Raw genomic sequence first — 26,062 nt, forward strand, 5'->3', positions numbered from 1 at the left:
GCTACATGTTAGTGTTTTTTAGGTCATTGTTTTGTGGGTGACAAAGTGTGTTTGTCGGCTGTCAACCTTTGCTAGTGCTCTGGAAGAATGAGTTGATTTGAGACCTGAATAAAGTGTTTTGGTAGTTGTAGTGCATTTTGAATGTGAAATGAACTGCTTTGCCAAGCTGAAAGTTGGTTAGGAGAACTGTGTGAAGAGTTTTGAAAAAGTGACCTAAGTATTGAGAAATGTGTCCTAGCGTCTGTAAAAAACTGTAATACATGGTTTATTCAGTTTTCAGACTGCAGATAAATGAAGACGGTCACAATTGTGACCGGTGGTATAACACAGGGAGTCTATGTCCCCTATATGTTATTCTCATAAACTCTATTTCAGACTGACCGTAAGTCATGTTTTGGATTTACTCCATCTGTCCGTCTGTCCGTCCGTCTCACTATCTGTCTCTATCTGTCTGTCTGACTATCTGACTGTCTGTTTATCTGTCTGTCTATCCGACTGTCTGTTTGTCTATCTGTCTATCAGACTGTTTATTTGTCTGTCTATCTGACTGACTGACTGACTATCTGTCTGTCTGTTTGTTTGTCTGACTGACTATCTGACTGTCTGTCTAACTGACTGTTTGTTTGTCTGTCTGTCTGACTGTCTATCTGACTGTTTGTTTGTCTGTCTATCTGACTGACTGACTATCTGCCTGTTTGTTTGTCTGACTGTCTGTTTGTCTGTCTGTCTGACTGACTGTTTGTTTGTCTGTCTGTCTGTCTGACTGACTATCTGTCTGACTGTGTTTGTTTGTCTGACTATCTGTCTATCTGACTATCTGTCTGTTTGTTTGTCTGTCTGACTGTCTGTCTGTCTGTCTGTCTGTCTTGTCTGTTTGTCTGACTGTCTGTCTGTCTGTTTGTCTGACTATCTGTCTATCTGACTATCTGTCTGTTTGCCTGTCTGACTATCTGTCTTTTTGTTTATCTGACTATCTGTCTGTTTGTCTGTCTGTCTGTCTATCTGTTTATCTGTCTGTCTGACTGTCTGTCTAACTGACTGTTTGTTTGTCTGTCTGTCTGACTGTCTATCTGACTGTTTGTTTGTCTGTCTATCTGACTGTCTGACTATCTGCCTGTTTGTTTGTCTGACTGTCTGTTTGTCTGTCTGTCTGTCTGACTGACTGTTTGTTTGTCTGTCTGTCTATCTGTCTGTCTGTCTGACTGACTATCTGTCTGACTGTGTTTGTTTGTCTGACTATCTGTCTATCTGACTATCTGTCTGTTTGTTTGTCTGTCTGACTGTCTGTCTGTCTGTCTTGTCTGTTTGTCTGTCTGTTTGTCTGACTATCTGTCTATCTGACTATCTGTCTGTTTGTCTGTCTGTCTATCTATCTGTTTATCTGTCTGTCTGACTGTCTATCTGTCTTTGTTTGTCTGACTGACTATCTGTCTGTCTGACTGTCTGTGTGTTTGTTTGTCTGACTGTGTGATTGATTGTTTGTGTGTTTGTTTGACTAGCTGTCTGACTGTGTGTGTGTGTGTGTGTTTGGCTGTCTGTCTGACTGACTGTCTGACTGTCTGTGTGTTTGTTTATCTGACTGACTGACTATCTGTCTGACTGTCTGTGTGTTTGTTTGTTTGTCTGACTGTCTGTGTTTGACTGACTGACTGTCTGTTTGTTTGTTTGACTATCTGTCTCTGTGTGTGTGTGTGTGTGTGTGTGTGTGTGTGTGTGTGTGTGTGTGTGTGTGTGTGTGTGTGTGTGTGTGTTTGTTTGTCTGACTGACTATCTGACTGTGTGTTTGTTTGTTTGTCTGACTATCTGTCTGACTGTGTGTGTGTTTGTTTGTCTGTCTGACTGACTATGTCTGACTGTCTGTGTGTTTGTTTGTCTGACTATCTGTCTGATTGTCTCTGTGTTTGTTTGTCTGACTGTCTGACTGTCTGTGTGTTTGTTTGTCTGACTGACTATCTGTGTCTGTGTGTTTGTTTGTCTGACTATCTGTCTGTCTGACTGTCTGTGTGTTTGTCTGTCTGACTGACTATCAGTCTGTCTGACTGTGTGTGTGTGTTTGTTTGTTTGTCTGTCTGTCTGACTATGACTGTCTGTGTGTTTGTTTGTCTGACTGACTATCTGTGTCTGTGTGTTTGTTTGTCTGACTATCTGACTGTCTGTGTGTTTGTCTGTCTGACTGATTATCTGTCTGACTGTCTGTGTGTTTGTTTGTCTGACTATCTGTCTGACTGTGTTTGTTTGTCTGTCTGACTGTCTGTCTGTTTGACTGTCCTTGTGTTTGTTTGTCTGACTGTCTGTGTGTGTGTTTGTTTGTCTGACTGACTGTCTGTCTGACTGTCTGTGTGTTTGTTTGTTTGTCTGACTGACTATCTGTCTGATTGTCTGTGTTTGTTTGTCTGTCTGACTATCTGTCTGTCTGTCTGTGTTTGTCTGACTATCTGTCTGTCTGTGTTTGTCTGACTGTCTGTCTGTCTGTCTGTCTGTCTGTCTGACTATCTGTCTGTCTGTCTGACTGACTGACTGACTGACTGACTGACTGACTGACTGTTTGTTTGTCTGTCTGTCTGTCTGTCTGTCTGTCTGTCTGACTGACTATCTGTCTGACTGTGTTTGTTTGTCTGACTATCTGTCTATCTGACTATCTGTCTGTTTGTTTGTCTGTCTGACTGTCTGTCTGTCTGTCTGTCTTGTCTGTTTGTCTGAATGTCTGTCTGTCTGTTTGTCTGACTATCTGTCTATCTGACTATCTGTCTGTTTGCCTGTCTGACTATCTGCCTTTTTGTTTATCTGACTATCTGTCTGTTTGTCTGTCTGTCTATCTGTTTATCTGTCTGTCTGACTGTCTGTCTAACTGACTGTTTGTTTGTCTGTCTGTCTGACTGTCTATCTGACTGTTTGTTTGTCTGTCTATCTGACTGTCTGACTATCTGCCTGTTTGTTTGTCTGACTGTCTGTTTGTCTGTCTGTCTATCTGTCTGTCTGTCTGTCTGACTGACTATCTGTCTGACTGTGTTTGTTTGTCTGACTATCTGTCTATCTGACTATCTGTCTGTTTGTTTGTCTGTCTGACTGTCTGTCTGTCTTGTCTGTTTGTCTGACTGTCTGTCTGTCTGTTTGTCTGACTATCTGTCTATCTGACTATCTGTCTGTTTGCCTGTCTGACTATCTGTCTTTTTGTTTATCTGACTATCTGTCTGTTTGTCTGTCTGTCTGTCTATCTGTTTATCTGTCTGTCTGACTGTCTGACTGTCTATCTGTCTTTGTTTGTCTGACTGACTATCTGTCTGTCTGACTGTCTCTGTGTTTGTTTGTCTGACTGTGTGTTTGATTGTTTGTGTGTTTGTTTGACTAGCTGTCTGACTGTGTCTGTGTGTTTGTCTGTCTGACTGACTGTCTGACTGTCTGTGTGTTTGTTTATCTGACTGACTGACTATCTGTCTGACTGTCTGTGTGTTTGTTTGTTTGACTGTCTGTGTGTTTGACTGTCTGACTGACTGACTGTCTGTCTGTTTGTTTGTCTGACTATCTGTCTGTGTGTGTGTGTGTTTGTTTGTCTGTCTGACTGACTATCTGACTGTGTGTTTGTTTGTTTGTCTGACTATCTGTCTGACTGTGTGTGTGTGTGTGTGTGTGTGTGTGTGTGTGTGTGTGTGTGCTTGTTTGTTTGTCTGTCTGACTGACTATGTCCTACTGTCTGTGTGTTTGTTTGTCTGACTATCTGTCTGTCTGACTGTCTGTGTGTTTGTTTGTTTGTCTGACTATCTGTCTGACTGTCTGTGTGTTTGTTTGTCTGACTGACTATCTGTGTCTGTGTGTTTGTTTGTCTGACTATCTGTCTGACTGTCTGTGTGTTTGTCTGTCTGACTGACTATCAGTCTGTCTGACTGTGTGTGTGTTTGTTTGTCTGTCTGTCTGTCTGACTATGACTGTCTGTGTGTTTGTTTGTCTGACTATCTGTCTGACTGTCTGTGTTTGTTTGTTTGTCTGACTATCTGTCTGACTGTCTGTGTGTTTGTTTGTCTGTCTGACTGACTATCTGTGTCTGTGTGTTTGTTTGTCTGACTATCTGTCTGACTGTCTGTGTGTGTGTTTGTCTGTCTGACTGACTATCTGTCTGACTGTCTGTGTGTTTGTTTGTCTGACTATCTGTCTGACTGTGTTTGTTTGTCTGTCTGACTGTCTGTCTGTTTGACTGTCCTTGTGTTTGTTTGTCTGACTGTCTGTGTGTTTGTTTGTCTGACTGACTGTCTGTCTGACTGTCTGTGTGTTTGTTTGTCTGACTGACTATCTGTCTGATTGTCTGTGTTTGTTTGTCTGTCTGACTATCTGTCTGTCTGACTGTCTGTGTGTTTGTTTGTCTGACTATCTGTCTGACTGTCTGTGTGTTTGTTTGTCTGACTGACTATCTGTGTCTGTGTGTTTGTTTGTCTGACTATCTGTCTGACTGTCTGTGTGTTTGTCTGTCTGACTGACTATCTGTCTGACTGTCTGTGTGTTTGTCTGTCTGACTGACTATCTGTCTGACTGTCTGTGTGTTTGTTTGTCTGACTATCTGTCTGACTGTGTTTGTTTGTCTGACTGTCTGTCTGACTGTGTTTTTCTGTCTGTCTGTCTGTCTGTCTGTGTGTTTGTTTGTCTGACTATGTCTATCTGTCTGACTGTTTGTTTGTCCGACTATCTGTCTATCTGACTGATTGTTTGACTATCTGTCTGTTTGTCTGTCTGTCTGTCTGTCTGTCTGACTATCTGTCTGTCTGTTTGTCTGTCTGTCTGTCTAACTATCTGTCTGTCTGTCTGACTATCTATCTATCTATCTATCTATCTATCTATCTATCTATCTATCTATCTATCTATCTAATCTGTCTGTCTGTACTTATTTCAGTTTATAAAAAAGTTTTTAATAATTATATTCCAATTTCCAACATTTTTTTTTTTTTTTTTTGTCGTACTGCTGCATAGGAATGCCTTTTTGAAACGGAGCCAATGTTTACTTCTTTAAGAAACACTTATTTCATCTATTTAACACAATCTTTAAACTAATTGCTGGAGGTTTGTCATTTTGTAAATGCATTGACACCATAGACCTAGACTCCCTGTGTTCTACCACCGGTCACTTTTGTGACCAGACTTAAAACCCAATTTTTCTTGGACATTTTAATATTTTTTTTTACATAATTGACATTGATTGTTTAATATCCTTACAAATACCATACAAATTCATATGTCATCTCTGGGAAACATTTGGGATCAAATGGGTTAATAAACACTTTCTGAAGACAATCCGTGGGTTTTTGTAAGAAAAACATCCATATTTAAGAATAAATATCAAGATTCTGCACGACTGCCTTACATATTTAACTTCAAGATGAAGCATAAATGATGCAACATATGATGTTGGACGTAGTTAAAGCTTTTTAAACTGCACAAGGCGTTACAATTATCTGTAAGTTAAATATGTAAGGCAGTCTAGTGGAAGCTCGATGTTTGACTTTATAACGTTTTTAATATGGATGTTTTACTTAAAACATGGATTGTCTTCATACTGCCTTTATTAACCCCTCCGGAGCCATGTGGGGGATGTTTATGATGGATGAATGCATTTTTTTGATCTTCAAACTGGTGGTAACTGTTCATTGCTACTACAAAGCGTAGAAGAGCCATATTTTTTTATAATATTTTTAAATTATTTAAGAAGAAAGTCATATACACCTCAGATGGCTTGAGGGAGAGGAAATAATGAAACAATTTTCATTTGAATGTGAACCAATCCTTTATCTCACATTAGTGCACCCATATTGTAGGTCTAAAGGTTAAGGGTTAGTATTTGTCCATTCAAGTGCAAAAAGATGCAGAAGGATCTCGTTTTAGTATCATGCTCTATTAAATTTTTAGAGGCAGCTTTCTGTGCATGCAGTGTTGCGAAAGTTTCTTTAAAAGTAACTAATTACTAGGGCTGGACTAGAATATTTGATTATTTGTGTGGTAGGTTGGTATTCAATTTTCAAATTTGGGATTCGAATATGTGGTTTTTTTTTGTTTTTTTTGTTTTTTTTTCTGGCATCCCCTCGCTTGAATATGTTTACACTATAGAATCTGGTGAAATACAATACACTTTTTTTTTCTTTTTATTTTTCAATTATCCTGTTTGCAATGGAGCAAGGCACTGAGACCTTGGGAGGGAAGAACCTTAACATGCTTCATCCTTCAGTATGTGGTATGTATGCGCTCTGGTTTATTTTAAATGCAATTGTATTGTGTAGTCCTACATCTTTATATTTTAAGTAGTAACTTAAACAACTGGGGTCATTTTTAAGAGAAAACCATTAATTTATTTGGTGGAATAATCTTAAACAGCTAAACGTTAACACTTATTTAGGTGACTGTGACGAGGGGGGCGTGGTTTAGCGGGGTCTGCGGCAGGAGGGAGTGTCTGGGGATGTGCGGTGATTGAACGGGTTGAATGTAAATCACGAACACCTGTTTCTCGTTCCAGTAACTGGCGTGGAGACAGGATAAAACGCCAGGAGAAGCAGGAGCGTGTGAGAGAGAGAGGGACTGCTGACAGTCGGACTAAGTGAGCTGTGCTCATGTCGTGGAGTGAAGCCCGTCCTTGGATGTGGAATTATTGAGTGTGCGTTGCACCGTCTTTTTGTTTATGTGTTTGATATTTTTCTCTGGTGAGAATAAAGACTGTCAGCAGCCCAAAGCCGATCCCTGTCCTCTTCCTTCCCATTACACAAAGAACCTTCGTTACACTGGTGCCGAAACCCGGGAAGGAAGACGGAAGCCGCCGCCATGCAGGCATCCCCCGCCGCTGGAAAGCCGTTTGCGGACATCATTGCATCCCTCGCGGTCCTGCATCAAGAACAACATCGGGCCCTGCTGGATCTTCGAAGTGACCAGGAACGCCGTTTCGAGGCGATCATCCAGGGCCAGCAGGAGGACCGCGAGAGGTTCCGGAGCTGGATAGACCGGGAGGTTCCCACGGCGACCAGCGCGGCAGCTGCTGGCCCCTTCCAGCTGCCACTGCAGAAGATGGGCCCGCAAGATGACCCGGAGGCCTTCCTGGACCTGTTCGAAAAGGCTGCTGAGGTCTCAGGTTGGCCCCGGGACCAGTGGCCCATGCGGCTCGTCCCCCTGCTCTCGGGCGAGTCGCAGGTGGCAGCACAGCAGCTGCCCATCCAGAACCTCCTGGTCTTCAACGACCTCAAGAGGGCCATCCTGCAGCGGGTCGGCCGCTCCCCCGAGCAGCACCGTCAGCGCTTCCGGTCTCTGGAGCTGGGGGAGGCGGGCCGGCCCTTCGTGTTGGCCCAACAGCTCCGGGACTCGTGCCGCAAATGGCTGATGGCCGACGGAGGCGACGCGGAGCAAATGATCGATCGCGTGGTGCTGGAACAGTTCACCACTCGGCTCCCAAAGAAGACTGCCGAGTGGGTCCAGTGCCACCGGCCCACGTCGCTGGATTCGGCCATCCAATTGGCGGAGGACCACTTGGTGGCGTGCCCAGGGGTCGGCGAATCCCTGCCATCTGTCTCTCTCTCTCCCTCTCTTCTTCCCCTCTCTCTCTCTAAACCTGTCCCTCTACCTAGGACCCGTCCACCCGGCCCGCCTCGTGTTCCGCCCCGAGGGCGGGGTGGAACGGATTCTCGGCAGTTCGTGGCGCCAAGAGCCCCGCCCAGGGGGGCGGGACTGGCCACCGCCGGGCTGGACCCCGCGCCTGCTTCTCCCCTCTCTCCACGCCAATCATTCGGCCCGTTCTCCGCCACTGGAGCGGCGGGCAGGTCTGGGCCGGCCTGTTGGCGTTGTGGGGACCCGGATCACTTCATAGACCGGTGTCCAGTGATGGAGGTGGGGACGTTGATCCGGGTCCCGGACGACCTGCAGGTCGCCCCCGGTCAGGCTGGTCAGTACCAGATACCAGTGAGTATCAAGGGGGGTACATATCAGGCTTTGGTGGACTCGGGTTGTAACCAAACCTCCGTGCATCAAAGCCTGATTTCATCCGGGGCATTGGATACAGGCCGCGTGGTTAAGGTACGGTGTGTGCACGGGGATATCGCGAGTTATCCGTTGGTGTCAGTCGGGATTCTATTTACGGGTCAAAAGCATAGTGTGGAGGTGGCAGTTAATCCGCACCTCCGGCACCCGTTAATTTTGGGGACGAATTGGCCCGCATTTAATAAATTATTGGGGCATTTATGCTCGGGTGCCTCTTGGAGTAAATGTACGCGGGGAAGGGAAGTGCGAGTGCAGGCGGGGGAGACTGACCGGGGACCAGTGGTGACTGCCTCAGGGGAACCGAGCGGGATCGGGAGACTGATTCTCTCGGACCGTGATGATTTTCCCCTGGAGCAGTCTCACGATGACACGCTGAAAAATGCGTTTGAGAGGGTCAGTACGATTGACGGTCAGCCTCTCCAGCCTGGACGACCACTAACTTATCCCTATTTCGCGATTATTAAAGATAGGTTGTATCGAGTGACCCAAGACACTCAATCAAAGGAAGATACAACCCAGTTGTTAGTACCAAAGAGCCGCAGGGAAATGCTTTTCCATGCGGCTCACTCCAACCCAATGGCTGGACACTTAGGACAAACAGCGACACTAAATCGCCTCATGACCCGATTCTTTTGGCCGGGCATTCACGAGAACGTGCGCAGGTGGTGCGCGTCTTGTCGTGAATGTCAGCTGGTAAATCCTCCGGCCACTCCAAAAGCGCCTTTGCGCCCCCTTCCATTAATGCAGGTCCCCTTCGAACGAATTGGCATGGACCTCATCGGGCCATTAGAGCGATCAGTGAGAGGGCATCGTTTTGCTCTAGTCATTGTGGATTATGCAACACGATATCCAGAAGCAGTGGCTCTCCGCAACATTTCCGCTAAGAGTGTTGCGGACGCCCTCTTCAGTTTAATCTCCCGAGTGGGGATTCCGAAAGAAATCCTCACTGATCAAGGCACGGCGTTTATGTCACGTACGCTAAGCGAACTGTACGAATTGTTGGGCATTAAATCGATTCGAACCAGCGTCTTTCACCCACAAACGGACGGGCTGGTCGAACATTTTAATCGCACGCTTAAATCCATGATTCGTAAGTTCGTTCAAGAAGACGCCAAAAATTGGGATAAATGGTTGGAACCCCTGTTGTTCACTGTGCGAGAGGTCCCGCAAGCCTCCACGGGGTTTTCCCCCTTCGAGCTTCTCTTTGGGCGCCACCCCCGCGGGGTGTTGGATGTCCTAAGAGAGTCTTGGGAGGACGGACCGTCTCAATCGAAAAATGAAATTCAGTATGTGCTGGACTTGAGAACAAAACTCCACACTTTGGGGCGGCTATCTATGGAGAATTTGTTACAAGCCCAGGACAGACAGTGCCGGTTGTATAACAGGGGAACTAATCTGCGTAAATTTGCACCGGGAGAGAAAGTGCTCGTATTACTCCCCACATCAAGCTCAAAATTACTGGCGAAGTGGCAAGGACCATTTGAGGTCACACGGCGAGTTGGTGATCTCGATTATGAAGTAATACGGTCCGACAGGAGAGGGGCACGTCAAATTTATCACCTCAACCTCCTGAAAAAGTGGAGTGAGGCGGAATCAGTGATGCTGGCGACGGTGATTAGCGGGGAGGATGATCTCGGGCCAGAGGCGAATGTAAAAAAACAATCCCTCGCTCTGGCCCCGGGGGAGATCACCTTTCGCCCTCACAGCTCACTGATGTTTCCAAATTACAGGCTGAATTTGCCGACGTGTTCTCTCCCCTACCGGGCCGTACTGACCTCATTCAGCACCACATCGAGACAGAGCCGGGCGTGGTGATTCGCAGCCGGCCGTATAGGTTACCTGAACACAAAAAAAAAGTGGTTCAGGCAGAATTAGAGGCAATGCTTGAAATGGGGGTAATAGAGGAATCCAGCAGTAACTGGGCGAGCCCGATAGTTTTGGTCCCCAAAACAGACGGCTCAGTGCGGTTCTGTGTGGATTATCGCAAGGTGAATGCAGTGTCGAAATTCGACGCGTATCCAATGCCGCGTGTGGACGAATTGCTTGACCGGCTCGGTACAGCTCGCTTTTATTCGACACTGGACTTAACAAAAGGGTATTGGCAGATCCCCTTGTCTCCATTATCCAAAGAAAAGACCGCTTTCACGACGCCGTTTGGATTACACCAATTCGTGACCCTTCCGTTCGGGCTGTTCGGGGCACCGGCTACCTTTCAGCGACTCATGGACAAGATCTTACGGCCCCATGCTGCGTATGCGGCTGCCTATCTGGATGACATTATTATTTTTAGTAATGATTGGCAGCGGCATATGCAGCATTTGAGGGCTGTCCTGAGATCGCTGAGAGGGGCTGGGCTCACGGCCAACCCGAAGAAGTGCGCAATTGGGCGCGTGGAAGTAAGGTATCTGGGCTTCCACTTGGGATATGGACAGGTGCGTCCCCAAATTGATAAGACAGCAGCGGTTGCAACCTGTCCGCGTCCCAAGACCAAAAAGGAGGTAAGACAGTTCCTCGGGCTGGCGGGATATTACAGTAGGTTTGTTCCTAATTATTCGGACCTCACCAGCCCGTTGACTGATCTGACTAAAAAGGATGCACCAGATACGGTCCAGTGGACGGAGCTGTGCCAGCAGGCCTTCACCCAGGTGAAGGCTGCTTTATGTGGCGGGCCGTTACTTCATTCCCCTGATTTGTCTCTCCCCTTTTTGTTGCAGACAGACGCGTCGGACAGAGGGCTGGGTGCGGTCCTGTCCCAGGAGATAGAGGGTGAGGAGCGGCCGGTGCTGTACATTAGCCGCAAGCTCTCTAAGAGAGAGGCTAAGTACAGCACCGTGGAGAAAGAGTGTTTAGCCATCAGGTGGGCCGTCCTCACCCTCCGCTATTATCTCCTGGGGCGGGAATTCACCCTCTGTTCGGACCATGCCCCTCTGCAGTGGCTCCACCGCATGAAGGACACCAACGCGCGGATCACTCGTTGGTATCTTGCTTTACAGCCTTTTAAATTCAAAGTGATCCACAGGCCGGGTGTTCAGATGGCTGTGGCCGACTTCCTCTCCAGAAATGGGGGGGGGTATGTGGCGAGGGGGGCGTGGTTTAGCGGGGTCTGCGGCAGGAGGGAGTGTCTGGGGATGTGCGGTGATTGAACGGGTTGAATGTAAATCACGAACACCTGTTTCTCGTTCCAGTAACTGGCGTGGAGACAGGATAAAACGCCAGGAGAAGCAGGAGCGTGTGAGAGAGAGAGGGACTGCTGACAGTCGGACTAAGTGAGCTGTGCTCGTGTCGTGGAGTGAAGCCCGTCCTTGGATGTGGAATTATTGAGTGTGCGTTGCACCGTCTTTTTGTTTATGTGTTTGATATTTTTCTCTGGTGAGAATAAAGACTGTCAGCAGCCCAAAGCCGATCCCTGTCCTCTTCCTTCCCATTACACAAAGAACCTTTGTTACAGTGACCATAGTCACAAAGTACACCAATAGTTAACTCACTGCTTTTATGTGAACACAAGTGAGGAGGACTTTTAGTGATTACGCTGATATATGCAGTTCTTGTTTAAAAAAATATAGCTCTTTTAATCAAAAGTATGTTCGTAAGACTTTTCAAGACAACCAAGCAGTAATATTTGATTGTTTTAATTACTTATAGGTTACAGTCCCACATCAACTTCTGTTTCACAGAGAAGAGAGGAAGAGGGGTCGATGATGGTAAGCTTTAAATTTTAACGTTTCAAATTTGTCTATATCGAGAGTTGTAAACTTTGTGTTTAAAGCCCCTCCCAGAAAAAGGAGTTCTAGATTAATTTAGAGAATTTCAGAATCTATCCTAATTTTAGTTTTTAACGGCAGAACATCCATATTCTGCTTGCTTCCAGTTCCTCTCACAAACACAATAATCAAACCTTTCATTAGGTAATCTTTCATAAAGTTTGGAAAAATAAAAGTGAAAGGCAATGACATTTGTGGTCAGAAGCTGCTTTTAGTTTTAAGTACTTGTGCATGCTTTGCGATTGTGTGCAACTTTGTGGTATAATTCATCAGCGGGAATGATGGCTACATCCCTATAGTGTTTGCGTGTGTCTTGACTGTCACAAATTAAGCCACAATAATCTTGTGGAGCGAACTTGTCAATCATTTTAATGGATGACAGAGAAAAAAACTGACTAATAAGAACTGTTGTAAATGCATGTGACTTACATAACACATTTTGGTACGCTTTAAAATATTGCCTTGTGAAAGTGAACTAAACCAAAAAGAGTTAAGTCCCAGTTTCAGAACTATGGCATTTTCACACCGGTAGATCGATTGCATTAAGTCGGTAAACTAATAAATAAAAAAAGTAGATAAATTATTGTTCTGGAATTGTATAGTGACTTTAAAGATCCCAGTAAACCCTAGTAACTAGTATTTAATGAAATCTTCAAAAACTGCTGCCTTTTAGCTAAGGCTGGACCAGAATATTAGAATATTTGCTGGGTAGGTTGGTATTCAATTTTCAAATTTGGGATTCGAATATGCATTGTTTTTTTTGTTTTTTTTTTTTACAATTGACCTATATAGCCTAGCCGTTTTTAATATGATCGACAGTTTAAGGAACCCAACCTTGTTATACTTTATACATACAGTGCTGTGCAGAAGTCTTAGGCACGTTAATATTTTCACCCAAAAAGGTTTTAATATTTTGCTGTAGTGTGTCAGTAGGAAATATCATTTCACATTTCCATACATTCATTTTGCCATTAATTGTAATAATCCAGTGAGATTTTTGAATACACAAGGAGTCTGATAACAGCCGCTGCTCCACATGGAGATCTGATCTCACCATCATCAAATCCGTCTGTGATTACATGAAGACACAGATGAAACTGAGACAAACTAAATCCAGGAGAACATTGGCCATAAGACGCTTGAAGAAACCTTCCTGCAAAGATACAGTTTCAGGCACTTGTTTAAAAATGCTGTAAAGTGAGGATGCTTTCAAAAAACTGTCATAAATAGATTTTATTTATCTATTAACTAAATAAAATCAATATTTTGTGTGACCACCCTTTGCATTTAAAACTTTTGTCCAGGTACACTTGGGCATCATTTTTCAGGTAGCTTTGCAGGAAGGTTTCTTCAAGCATCTTAGAGACACGGCCACAGATCTCCTGGGCCCTCATTTATCAACAGTGCGTAGAAAAGGTTCTATATATTGTCCAATGAATGAAATTTAGAATGTGACTAAGTACAAGAAAATCCGCATTTATCAAACGTGCGCACGCAGTTCTTATCATTGTTGATAAATCCAACATGTGCGTAAGTACCATGCTCGTTCACGTTCACGGTCATTAGCATTCGGAAATGCCTCCAATGAACCATATATGGTGACAACACTTCCCTTTAAATATCATATGATTGTGTTTTTTCCTCACCGCAATAATGGCAAAGAGAGCTCTTGCCAAGCAGATCAGCATGATCTTGGAAAACACGCTCTCTGTGGAGCGCATTGTTTGCAAAGTAAAATAAAGATAAAGTTTACTTAATTTTTCTTTTGCAAGTTTTTGCACACATAGACTATTTAAGTTTCTATTAAATTTCAAATATGGATTTAAGTTAATCTACTTAGCTAAGATAAGTAAAATTATAAGTAATTTTTTATTTAGTTGAAAATTCTTTTGCAATACATTTTACACACACAAAATAACGCTCAATGAACCCATGCTAATAATGTGTATGCTTAGAAACAACAAAGCAAGTAATATTACAGCTATTGAGTAGACACCATATTTACATATTAGAAGTAATGCTACACTTGAACACAGAGACCTCAATACTTGGTACACAACACACAATGACGGTAACATTCGATGGAACATTTTTGAGTGTGATTGTGGCATTTTGAGTAGAAAATGAACTCCAAATGTCACAAAATGGCAAGTTTTGATAAATGATAAAACAGTGTAAAAATAGCTGGGAAACAGCGAAAAATTGACCTCAGTTTCATCTGTTTCTTCATGTAATCACAGACAGATTCGATGATGGTGAGCTCTAATCTCCATGTGGAGCACCAGATGTTGACTGTGTATTCAAAAATCTCACTGGATTATTACAATTAATGGCAAAATGAATGTATGGAAATGTGAAATTATATTTCCTACTGACACACTACAGCAAAAGATATAACTAACTGGCTTAGACTTAGACTTTTAACTAAGACTTGCACAGTACTGTATATTTGCTTCTTTACTAAGGTGTTCCTGCAGCTGGAGTATTCTCTGTCTAGAGCAAAACTGCATGAGCATTTTGGGTTAAGCTGCATTGATTTGACATTGTGGAAAATAGAATAATAGAAACAAAATGTATTAGTCTTTTTACCCGTTATTATCAGTCTAAATGAATCTACAACGAAATATTGGAGCTTGTTAAAACTCAAACGTGAGATCCTCCCGCGTGAGGCGCACTGCTTCTGGCTTGCGCTGTTATTAAATGTTTATTCATTCTGAATGTGATCTCAACATAATCAAAATGCAGACAGACAGACCAAGATTCCTGTGACGCGTAGTGAACAGAGCAAATAGGGATAGCGTAAGCTCACTTAGTTTGAGTTATTGAAACCACAGACTTCACAGTGATTGACATTTCACAACTGGTGGCTTATTCCCCAAGAAACTGTCTGTTGCAAATGTTACGCCGTCCACAGCGTTACTTAATAAAGAAAATAACTTTAAATGAGCAACAGAAAAACAGAAATGACCCGCATACATGCGGTGCTCGAGTCGTTCGAAACACTTCAACCGGGAGAGCACAGCTCTTAAAGGGGCCACACCATATTTCTACTCGTTACACATGCCTTTATTAGAGAGAAGAATATTTCCAGCCCCCTCCCATCGAAGCTTCGAATATTCAATGATAATTTCTACAGAGCTTCAAAGCTCAAAATATGGTATTCGGACCACCCCTACTTTTAGCAAGGCACCATACAGTATGTTTTTTTTTTATACTCAGCATTAGTTAAAAGAAAAGCCTGACTTAGGCCCTTAAGGCAATGTTAGATACAGAAAATCAGTGCAACAAATGTAATGCAAACAAGGGGTTGACTAGTAGCTTATTTACAGCCCCTGTCACTATTTTTTTCATAACTTTGTCCACAAGGCATATGTGTGCATGTAATGTTCATCAAATTACTGAACGAGTGAATCTAGCAGTCCATCAAAAGATGTTAAGTGCTCACATTTAATCTCAGATCATCTGAGAAAATGCAGCTTTACTTCGAGACATGGTCATTGATTTCAGAATGTTTTTTTAGAATGCAGAAGATCTGATAAAACCGTTTTTTTGTTTTTCAGACAAACGTTCGGACCTCTTTTCCCCTCAAAAAACACCTGCCCAAAGCAGTGAGGATGGGGACTCGGATGTATATGGTGAGCTGAATAGTGTTTTACATCAAGGCAAATAATCATTTTTAAGAAACCTGCCTTTAGTTATAGGACCCTAATAAATCAGCCATTCACTAATGAAGGATGTGTTAAATTAAAGTGAATAAACTCTGCCTTTGTTAAAGACCGTTAGTCAGATTTTCCTGTCAGCCCTTCAGTACACATGAACGTTGAAGATCCAACAATACCTGAGGATTCACTAAGTAACGGCTACGAATGCTTTTGTGTTGCAGATCAGAGTCAGAGAGCAAGCCAGGCCAACATGCCTTCACCGAAGAGAAAGAAAAGCAGAAAACAGACAACCATATCGAAGGGTATGTTCGTTTAAATTGTTTGCTGCACTCTGTTACATGTCCACCAGAGCCAAAAATATGCATGACTGAGCACAATTGTTGATCATTAAGGAACACTCCACTTTTTTTTTTTTTTAAACAATAGGCTCTGTAACGATGTAGCGGTTATTAATCAATTTATGGGTGGAATATGAATATAATAATTCATAAGGTTTTATGAATTATTATGCACATATTGACCCAAGGGGGAATTAAACATATATTGTGAATCAATTACAACGAATTATAATTAATTACATATATGATTAGTTCAGGTTCAATAATTATTTCGAGAAACTACCAGCTCATCCAGCAAACCGTTGCTTCTCATAGAATATTATGAACGGAGTTATTCTCTGGCCATGAAAATAACTTGCTATTATAACATCAAAGCATAAGCGATCGGAAAAACGTTAAAGTGACTTGGTTTTCGGTTGAAAGAACAAACAGAACAATCGAGCATGAATTAAGTGTTTAATATATGCAGCTATGACTACAGAGATTATACGTCTAAATATATATACAAGAATATACACACCTATGTACAAGAGTGGAAGTAGAGAAGGAAAGAGAGAAGGCAAGTAGCAAACTTACAAACAGTCCTAAGCCAGCACGGAAATCAGTTTCATCATCTAAGATTGAAAAACGGTAGTATACTTGCATTGGTTGTGCGTGTCGAATTTCAGTTTAGCGCTGGTGCAGTTCGTTGGCTTCTTCCGTTCTGCGGGAAGGTTTGAACTGAGGACTTGAGAGTGAGTTTCGCTGGAAGATGGCGGCGGTCCCGAAGCTGAGCGCGATGGCAGCGCGTGGTCACCGGAGACGTCCGAGAGAGACGTGCACGAGGTGCTTGTGAGACAATCGGGAGAACACACAGGAGAATCCTGGTGTTCCTTTTTATGACAGATAGACAGACACAACTCCTTGAGGTGGAATGGCCAATGACACTGATGCAAAGTTGGCGGGCAAGCTCTTTCTTTGTTTGGTCTCCTAGATGAATTTGCATACTTAATGACTATCAGATCGGATTTCGAGATGGAGTACATTCTTCACAGTATCATTAAACACACCAAAGTGAGGAAATTGGAGTTTTCTGTTTACCCTCACAGGTCCGATTTAATGATTTATAAACAAAGTTCATCAGGTTAAAAGCGTTCTGAAAACTCCAAAGTTTATTGACTCTGAATGGATCCATCCAGATGTTACAGCTCATTTTCCATCTCTCCTGAATTTAAACATTTGTTTTATCGTTTTCAAATCCATTCAGCTGATCTTCGGATCTGAAGGTACCACTGTTAGCATAGCTTAGCATAGATCATTGAATTGAATTAGACCAGTAGCACCTCACTCAAAAATGAGTTTCTATGTTTTTCCTATTGAAAACTTGATTCTTCTGTATTTAAATTGTGTACTAAGACAACCTGAAAATCAGAAGTTGTGATTTTCTAGGCCGATATGACTAGGAGCTATTTTCTCACTCCGGCTTAACAATCAAGGAATTTTGCAGCCGTAACCATGGGAGCGGCAGGCGCAGTGATATTACACAATCCTAACCCTAACCATGGAAGTTAACTAGCCGGGGACTATTTTCAGGCGTTGCGTAATATCATTAAATACAGAAGAATCAAGTTTTCAATAGGAAAAATACAGAAACTCATTTTTGAGTGCGATGCTACTGGTCTAATCTGATTCAATGATCTATGCTAAGCTATGCTAACAGTGGTATCCCCAGATTGAGATCAGCTGAATGGATTTGATTCACAAATGTTAAACTCCAGGAGAGATGGAAAAAGAGCCTATGTTAAAAAAAGTGTTCCTTTAAAGGTTTAGTTCACCAAAAAAGACTCACCCTTGTGGTGTTCTAAACCCATAAGACTTTCATTTATCTTCAGAACACAAATTACTATCTTTCTGATGAAACCCAAGAGTTTTTTTACATTAATGTACCTCTAAAACCCACTGTCACCCTCACATGGAAGACACCTGTTGAAGTGCTCAAGAAAATGCTGTATTAACCTAATCTTTAAACATCTCTTGAGAAGAGGAATTAATTTTTTGCAGCATCTTTGATAAGTAAATTAGATATTTTTCTAATTATATGGAGAAAGTTAAAAAAGAGGGGGATACCTGCTGTCATTACTCAGCAACAGAGCTGCAATTAACAGAGCTGCAATTAGTTATTTTGATATTTGACAAAACTAATGATATATGGGACAATTAATACTAATCTCACTAATAATAATAATAATACTAATAATACTAATCTCATGATTCACTACAGTATACAACACTGAACTCATGATTCACAATGCAGTTCTTGATTCTTTAATGACAAAGTCTGTTTTTTTAAACTTTGAGAATTGAATAACTTTTTGACCATATCAAGCAGCCCCACATTAGTGTTCTTTCTGTGACTGAGCAAAAGCTGTTTGAGAAACCTATGTTTTAGTGTCTGTTTAATAATCTATATGGTATTTTTTTGTCTTATGTAGAAACATCCAGGATAATCGTGAAAAGACTGTGTCGAGAAGAAGAGAGAAGGGCAGTTAATAAACGATTGGGAAAGTTCATGGCAGAGCGCTGGGTTCCGGGAAAACTGGACTGCATGAACAATCTTGATTCGTTATAGTCTGATCACATACTGTAGATGTGACTAATGTGAGTCAAAGTTATAGCGCCACCAACTGGCAGCAAGAAGTGTTACTTTCAAAATGCTTTGAGATCACCCTTTCACTGTCACCCGATTTGCTTCAAACTTCATCACAATAATGTCAAAACATGGCAGATGTAGACCTGTTAATGTGTCTGTGATATATTAAATATTGTTGCCATGGCAACATGTCAAACTTTAATAATATTCTTGGGCATTTTTGAGGCTCTTAACATGCTTCAAACTGCATGAAACTCAACACACACATCAATATTGTCATCCAGTAGATATGGGCAAAGCATTAGAAACGGGTGTGGAGCAGGGGCTCTACAGTGGGGGGTTAGTTTAACCTACAGTCACCAAACTCGGTACACATTTTGTTCTGGACAACTTTCTAATTTACACTCATTAGCTCCGACCAACAGGAAGTCAGATATTTTGGTTTGAATGTGGATTTTTTTTACACACACACACACACACACACTGTAACGAAGGCAGGACTCAGAGTAAGATCCAACTGCAGCGTTTTATTAGAAGTGAGCGTGGTCGTTCAGGCAGGGTCAAACAGGAACAAACAGGAGCAATAAGGAATAGGCAGAGTCGTAAGTCAGGGTACAGGCAAGGATCGAGGCAGGCAGCAATGGGTCGTAAAACAGGAATCAGGCAAGATCAATCACAGACAGGCAAACAGGATACAAGGAAACGCTCAGAAATGTAACACAAGTGAAAACAAGACTTCGCGATCAGGTGATGATTGTGTGAGTCTTTTATAGTCCAGGTAATGCATGGCAGCTGGGTGTGGTGATTAGTGTAGTGATTGGTGGAGTGAGTGCAGGTGATTGGCAGAGAGGATTATGGGGAATGTAGTCCAGGAAGTGACAGGAACTGACGGTGATCGTGACATAACGCCCCCCTCCCGGAAGGCGCGTCCTCGCGGCGTAAAAGGAACAGCTAGGGAGGGAGGGTGGGTGCATTGGAGACCTGCATGCAGACAGGAATGGGGTCCCCAATGCAGGTCCAGGAACTCGGGCAACCATGGCGAGTCCGGAGTGTTGGAAAGCCACGGCGGGTCAGGTGGCTCGGGTAACCACGGCAGGTCAGGCGGCTTGGGTAACAACGGCAGGTCAGGCGGCTTAGGTAACCACGGCAGGTCAGGCGGCTTGGGTAACCACGGCAGGTCAGGCGGCTTGGGTAACCACGGCGGGTCAGGGTCCATAAATGGCCAGAATAGTTCAAAGGCCGATGACGGCAGTGGCCGAGCAGGGTCCCCTCCCACAAGCTCCCCACCCCTAGGTATACTGCCCCCCCCCCCAAAAGTTCTTGGGGAAATCAACGGAGGCATTGGCGGGTTCATGGGCAAGGAGCTCGGGTGGCGCCTGCAGGGCAGATGGCCTGAGCGGTGGTGGCAGGGCCGACCAAGGGTGCTCCGTGGCCGTGTCAGTGAGAGCGGGCAGCTCGGTGACGGCCTCCGTGGCCGTGTCAGGGAGAGCGGGCAGCTCGGTGACGGCCTCCGTGGCCGTGTCAGGGAGAGCGGGCAGCTCTGGGATGGGCACAGGCTGTTCTAGAACGGCAGCAAGCCGCACTGTGACGGCAGCAGGCTCGGGCTGCTCTGGGACGACAGTGGGCTGCTCTGGGACGACAGCGGGCTGCTCGGGCTGGCAGACTGCTCCAAAGTCCATAGAGCTCGAGTTTATCCTCAACGCACGCAGGACAGCCAAAACATAAAAAGTGAGCACAGCCCTCTGGGCCAAGACAGGACTGACCAGGAGAGCAGGCTGCTCTGGAGTGGACTCACTGGCTGGAGCGGCCTCTGGAATGGACTCACTGGCTGGAACGCCCCCTACATCCTTACTCATTGCAGGGGCGGCCATCTTGCCCGAGGGCACTGGCAAGGCAGCCACTTTGTCCATCGTGTCCGGGGCGCTTGAGAGCGTTGCGTCCGTGAACTTGAGAGCGTTGCGTTCGGCTGGCTTGAGAGCGAAGCGTCCGGCTGGCTTGAGAGCGAAGCGTCCGGCTGGCTTGAGAGCGAAGCGTCCGGCTGGCTTGAGAGCGAAGCGGCCGGCGAGGACTTGGGGATGCCAGCTGCTCGGACCGTAGTCAGTGGAGGATCAGCCACACTGGAACGCAACCCTCTCCGCTCCCGGACTGATCTACAGACGTGACGCGACTCTGGGTGATCAGCGGCGACGTGACGTTGCTCTGGGCGATCAGCGTAGACGTGACGTGACTCTGGGCGATCAGCGAAGGCGTGACGTTGCTCTGGGCGATCAGCGAAGGCGTGACGTTGCTCTGGGCGATCAGCGAAGGCGTGACGTTGCTCTGGGCGATCAGCGAAGGCGTGACGTTGCTCTGGGCGATCAGCGAAGGCGTGACGTTGCTCTGGGCGATCAGCGAAGGCGTGACGTTGCTCTGGGCGATCAGCGAAGGCGTGACGTTGCTCTGGGCGATCAGCGAAGGCGTGACGTTGCTCTGGGCGATCAGCGAAGGCGTGACGTTGCTCTGGGCGATCAGCGAAGGCGTGACGTTGCTCTGGGCGATCAGCGAAGGCGTGACGTTGCTCTGGGCGATCAGCGAAGGCGTGACGTTGCTCTGGGCGATCAGCGAAGGCGTGACGTTGCTCTGGGCGATCAGCGAAGGCGTGACGTTGCTCTGGGCGATCAGCGAAGGCGTGACGTTGCTCTGGGCGATCAGCGAAGGCGTGACGTTGCTCTGGGCGATCAGCGGAGACGTGACGTGGCTCATGAAGATCAACTATGTTTTGACTTGGTGTTGTTGTGATGGTAGCCACCATTTTGTGAGTGTCCATTGGTGTGGCAGCCATTACATAATTCACCGTGGTGTCGCATTTCTCTGCGACACCCACAGTAAATGGAGAGCCCACAGTTAATAACGCATAATCCATAAAACCGTTGAGTGATAAACGTGGTCCTTCTTGTCGTAGTTTATTTTGGAGTGGCTGGTTAAAGCCATCACAAAAAAAGTCTATCAAGACACAGTCAGGCAAATCTGAATAGTAAGCAATATCCAGAAACTTCTGAATATGGTCCTCCAGGGTACAGTTACCTTGACGAAGTCGGATGAGACGTATTGCGGGGTCCATGTTGAGACTGGAAACGCTCACAGAAGCTGCTGGATCTGGGTATGGCGAAGTCTTCTGTAACGAAGGCAGTAAAATCCAACTGCAGCGTTTTATTAGAAGTGAGCGTGGTCGTTCAGGCAGGGTCAAACAGGAACAAACAGGAGCAATAAGGAATAGGCAGAGTCGTAGTCAGGGTACAGGCAAGGATCGAGGCAGGCAGCAATGGGTCGTAAAACAGGAATCAGGCAAGATCAATCACAGACAGGCAAACAGGATACAAGGAAACGCTCAGAAATGTAACACAAGTGAAAACAAGACTTCGCGATCAGGTGATGAGTGTGTGAGTCTTTTATAGTCCAGGTAATGCATGGCAGCTGGGTGTGGTGATTAGTGTAGTGATTGGTGGAGTGAGTGCAGGTGATTGGCAGAGAGGATTATGGGGAATGTAGTCCAGGAAGTGACAGGAACTGACGGTGATCGTGACACACACACACACACACAGACACACAGACACACACACAGACACAGACATAGACTCTCTCTTGTGCAAACCCCCCACACCCTCCCTCCTGCTCTCCCCTCTCACTCCTTCAGTCTGTGTGTGTGTGTGGTGTGGGGGTGTCTGTGTATGGGTCTCTGTCTTTGTCTTTGTCTCTCTCTCTCTCTCTCTCTCTCTCTCTCTCTGTCTCTCACTCATTTGAAATTGAACCATGACACTATATCACTATTCGGACAGGACTAGTTTTCTAAATGTTGTTTGAGTTACAATTATTATTATTTTATTATTTTTACAATCACAGTTAGATTTTTTTTAATTAATTATTTATTGATATAATTCAAATTTATTAAAAACCCCTGTTTCAGTAAAATTTCACATGATTATAAAAGTGGCTGTTTAAAATAAACTTGCATAAGTGAGCAGAAAAATCTAGACACGTACCTTAATATTACCTGAGACTGACATTAAAATTGTCTTTGCAGGTTCTGTGATTTGGCTCTATTTATTTATTTATTTATTTATTTATTTATTTATTTATTTATTTTCATTTTATTTTTATCTTATACCACACATATTAAAATTAAATGAAAGCATGCTTTTGGTGTATTAGATTGGTGCACAAACAACAGCTCAGGGAGGTCAAAAAACACATGAGAAGTGTTAGGATTATACAACATCAGCAATCACAGACATCAGCGATCACAGATCTCATGGATGTGGCTGTTGTGGTTTGTGATCATAGGAGCATCAGCTGCTGCAGTAAATGTAGTGTGAATTTGACATAGTCCTTTTAACTGTTTAACTTTTCTAAATGCCCATTGCCCGCCATGCACAGTTGCTCTGAAGACACCGGGGTTGCGGTGCCTCTGTGTTTTGGCCCGTCATCGCTGCTTGCAGCTATATTTATTTATATTTAATAGTTTTTGGGGATTTTGGGGCCCTTAACGTGCTCAAAAACTCTTGAAAATTTGCACACGGTTCAGAATCCGTGGCCATCAGGGCCGGGCAGAAGCTGGTACCCAGGCGTGGCAGGGAGGCTCGACAGCACCCCCTTGAACAGGGTCCAAAAACTTGGTCCATATATTAAACACGCTTGCACATATAAGTATGAATATAGACATATAGAATACACATATAGACCTCATCGGGCCTAACAACTTTCATGCTCTAAGTTATACGCCAGCTCAACAGGAAGTCAGCTATTATGGGTTGTTTGAAAAATGCATGTTCTGGAATTTGATATACTCCTCCTAGGCGGTTAATCCGATCACCACCAAAGTCGGTCAACATGAAGTCAAAACAGTGATGATGCTAAATTGAAAGCATATTTTTGATATCTCGAACGGTTTGGCTGTGGCAACCCAACAAATTTATGGCGAGAAAAGGGAAACAGGAAATGTGTTATAACCTCATGCAGCAATTTGTTTGCTTCTCTGCTGCTACCCTTTTTGCTCAAATAATATATTTTAATACAGCCAAATTCCCAATAAAATTGTTTCATCTATATATTTTTCTGTTTTTATTGTCAGACCATATGAAATGGTGACGGACACACAGCTCATTAAGACTTCATACAGGGCTCGACATTAAGCCTTGTCATTCACTTGTACAAGTAAAACAGTTGCTTGTCTGAAAAAAAGGATTTTTTTTTTTTGTGGTATAAATATAAATTTAAAATTTCTGAAGAAATATCCTTTCAAAATATTGCAGCTTTGACATATTTATTTCTTGGTCGTGTGATATTGCTTAACTGTATCAAGTTATAAAAACTCCACATTTTGAATTTTTACCACAGTATGTTTAACCGAGTTTCTTTTTGTGTGTGCTTCACTCATGTTTCCATTACTCCTTGAAATGGTTTGTGAACCTCAACAGCGCAACCTTGTTATCATCAGAACTTTATACAGCCTATTATCATCCACTATCAATCGCCACTTACGCTAAATGTAATAAAATCATTCTTGCGTTTTTTTTTTTGTTTTTGTTTTTTTTTTTTGTATGAACGTTTTAATCAGGTCCTTGTCCAGCCAGGCAAGTAAATTTCTCTTTCACTTGCCCATTCAAAAAAATCCACTTATCCCGGACTAATTGAAAAGCGTTAGTGTCGAGCCCTGACATGTTAAACCAGCACTAAATCCTGATTCATAATCGAGACGTTGTCTGACAAAATCACAATACACATAAGATAATGACAATTGCTGTGATTTCGGCTAGCGTTATATGTACACGTAAAATGATCACTCAGTCAGATTAGAAGCAATAGTATCTATTTTATTTGTTCTCTGACAGAGCACACAGCCTCAACTGAATGCGCTGCTCCTCTCAGTATATTCGTCACAACGCGCTTTCTTGGAAAAAAGTTGCAAAAGGGGTCTGAAAAGTCGCTAAGTTGGCAACACTGATGCAGCCTTCAGTCTCCAGGTCACAGCCCGCCGCTGTCCAAAACAGCGTTACGACAATTTTGCACTGGTCGAAGGCCATTACCAAACTGGTTCCAATGTACATATTTTATGACAGCAAATCAAAGTTATTAATTATGAAGGCTATATTCAATATAAACTGGTAGTATTATTTTTCTTCAAAACTATCGAAAAAAATGTAATGCCTGTAGGAATAAAATGTAATGCTTTTAATGCCATTTAAGGCCTTAATTTTCGCAAAATCCATTTAATGATTTTTAATGCTTTTTAATGCCCCGTAGATACCCTGAATTTTGTCACCTGAAGGAATCTGGGTTACTTGCTGCTGTTGCCTCTGGTTTGCTTAGTTGGGGACACTTGATATTCAACAATGTTTTCAAGCTGCCCGCATTGACAACAGTGTATACGAACTGAGCTGAGCTGGACAATGACATCACTGTTTTCTACAGAGCTGCTGTATAGATAAATTAACAAAATTAATAACTAATGATTTTTACACTGGAATTAATCAATACTGAACTTACTTACATAGGCTGGATAATGACACTATTTTTTTCTAGAGCTGCTGTACAGCCAAAATTATGTTCCCTCTATCACTGTAAAGCGGCTTTGATACAATGTGCATTGTAAAAAAGCGCTATATAAATAAAGGTGACTTGATTGACTATGCTTTTGAGAGAGATTCACAGATCTGATGGCCAAGCATATCATTGGCTTTAGTTTGAAACTTTACTATGGGTGCTTCTCCAACCGAAGGCTGCATTCTACTGAGGCTTTCCACCCAAGTCCAGACCTTTGGAGGCTTGTAGACTCAGCATTAAACACTAAAATACGAAAATACTATTTAAACTTAATTTTGGAGAAACACTTTGTATTACAAACACTTTGGAGAAACACTTTGTATTTGCTTTATATTAACTGGCTTTCTATTAATGCAATATAGTGAATGACAGTCATCTACAGTCTCCCAGTGGCTTACATTATAGGCAGTTTAGTGTTAAGTGATTAACTTATTTTCTGTCTGTTTATTTTTGTGAATTTAAATGTGTGCAAAGGATTGTGGGTAATTTAAGACCAGGAAGGATACATCCGATGCGTCCTTCAAAACAGTGCAAAGGATTGTGGGTAATTTAAGACCAGGAAGGATACATCCGATGCGTCCTTCAAAACAGGCCAAAAGAAGGACGTGAAACAAAGGCTGCCTTCCAAGGACCCTTCAAACTGAGATGGCCTTCAGCAACGTATGATGATGTGGCAGCCAAGATATGCAGTCTTCAAATTGGGATAGCCTTCAGCGACATTTGGTGATGTGGCAGGAGGCGTGGCAGCTGATATATGCAGCCTTCACATAAGGCAGCCTTCAATTTGAGAAGCACCAACCGAATGAAACACAACTACTGCCCCTACTGGTCATGCCTTTCTTGTGCCAGAGCATCAGTCATGGTCCCACGTGGCACCGGGTAAAATTAATAGCCTCATCTGTAGACATGAAATAAAAACTTTTGTTTATTAAAGCCCTGTGTTGATGCATACCTAAAATGCTTGATGGTCCTGGCTTCCTCCCTTCCATGTCCTTCATTCCCTCCACATAGCGAAAGGCAACCTCATGCAGTAGCTCCTCACCCGCTTTTCCTGCACAAATCATAATTTTTGTTACATTTCAGAATAACCAACATCAT

The 26,062-nt window shown here is 43.6% G+C and overlaps 1 protein-coding gene across 1 annotated transcript in view; it reads right to left on the bottom strand.

Moving 5' to 3' along the window:
* Window positions 1–26,062, bottom strand: part of adprh (ADP-ribosylarginine hydrolase) — a 259,504-nt gene that overhangs the window by 100,013 nt on the left and 133,429 nt on the right. The window contains exon 4 of the mRNA XM_067369686.1: window positions 25,917–26,015. Within this exon, the coding sequence (XP_067225787.1) occupies window positions 25,917–26,015 (99 nt within the window). The remainder of the gene's footprint in view (window positions 1–25,916; window positions 26,016–26,062) is intronic.

Source organism: Chanodichthys erythropterus, chromosome 19 (genome assembly GCF_024489055.1).
Source record: "Chanodichthys erythropterus isolate Z2021 chromosome 19, ASM2448905v1, whole genome shotgun sequence".
Lineage (NCBI taxonomy): Eukaryota > Metazoa > Chordata > Actinopteri > Cypriniformes > Xenocyprididae > Chanodichthys > Chanodichthys erythropterus.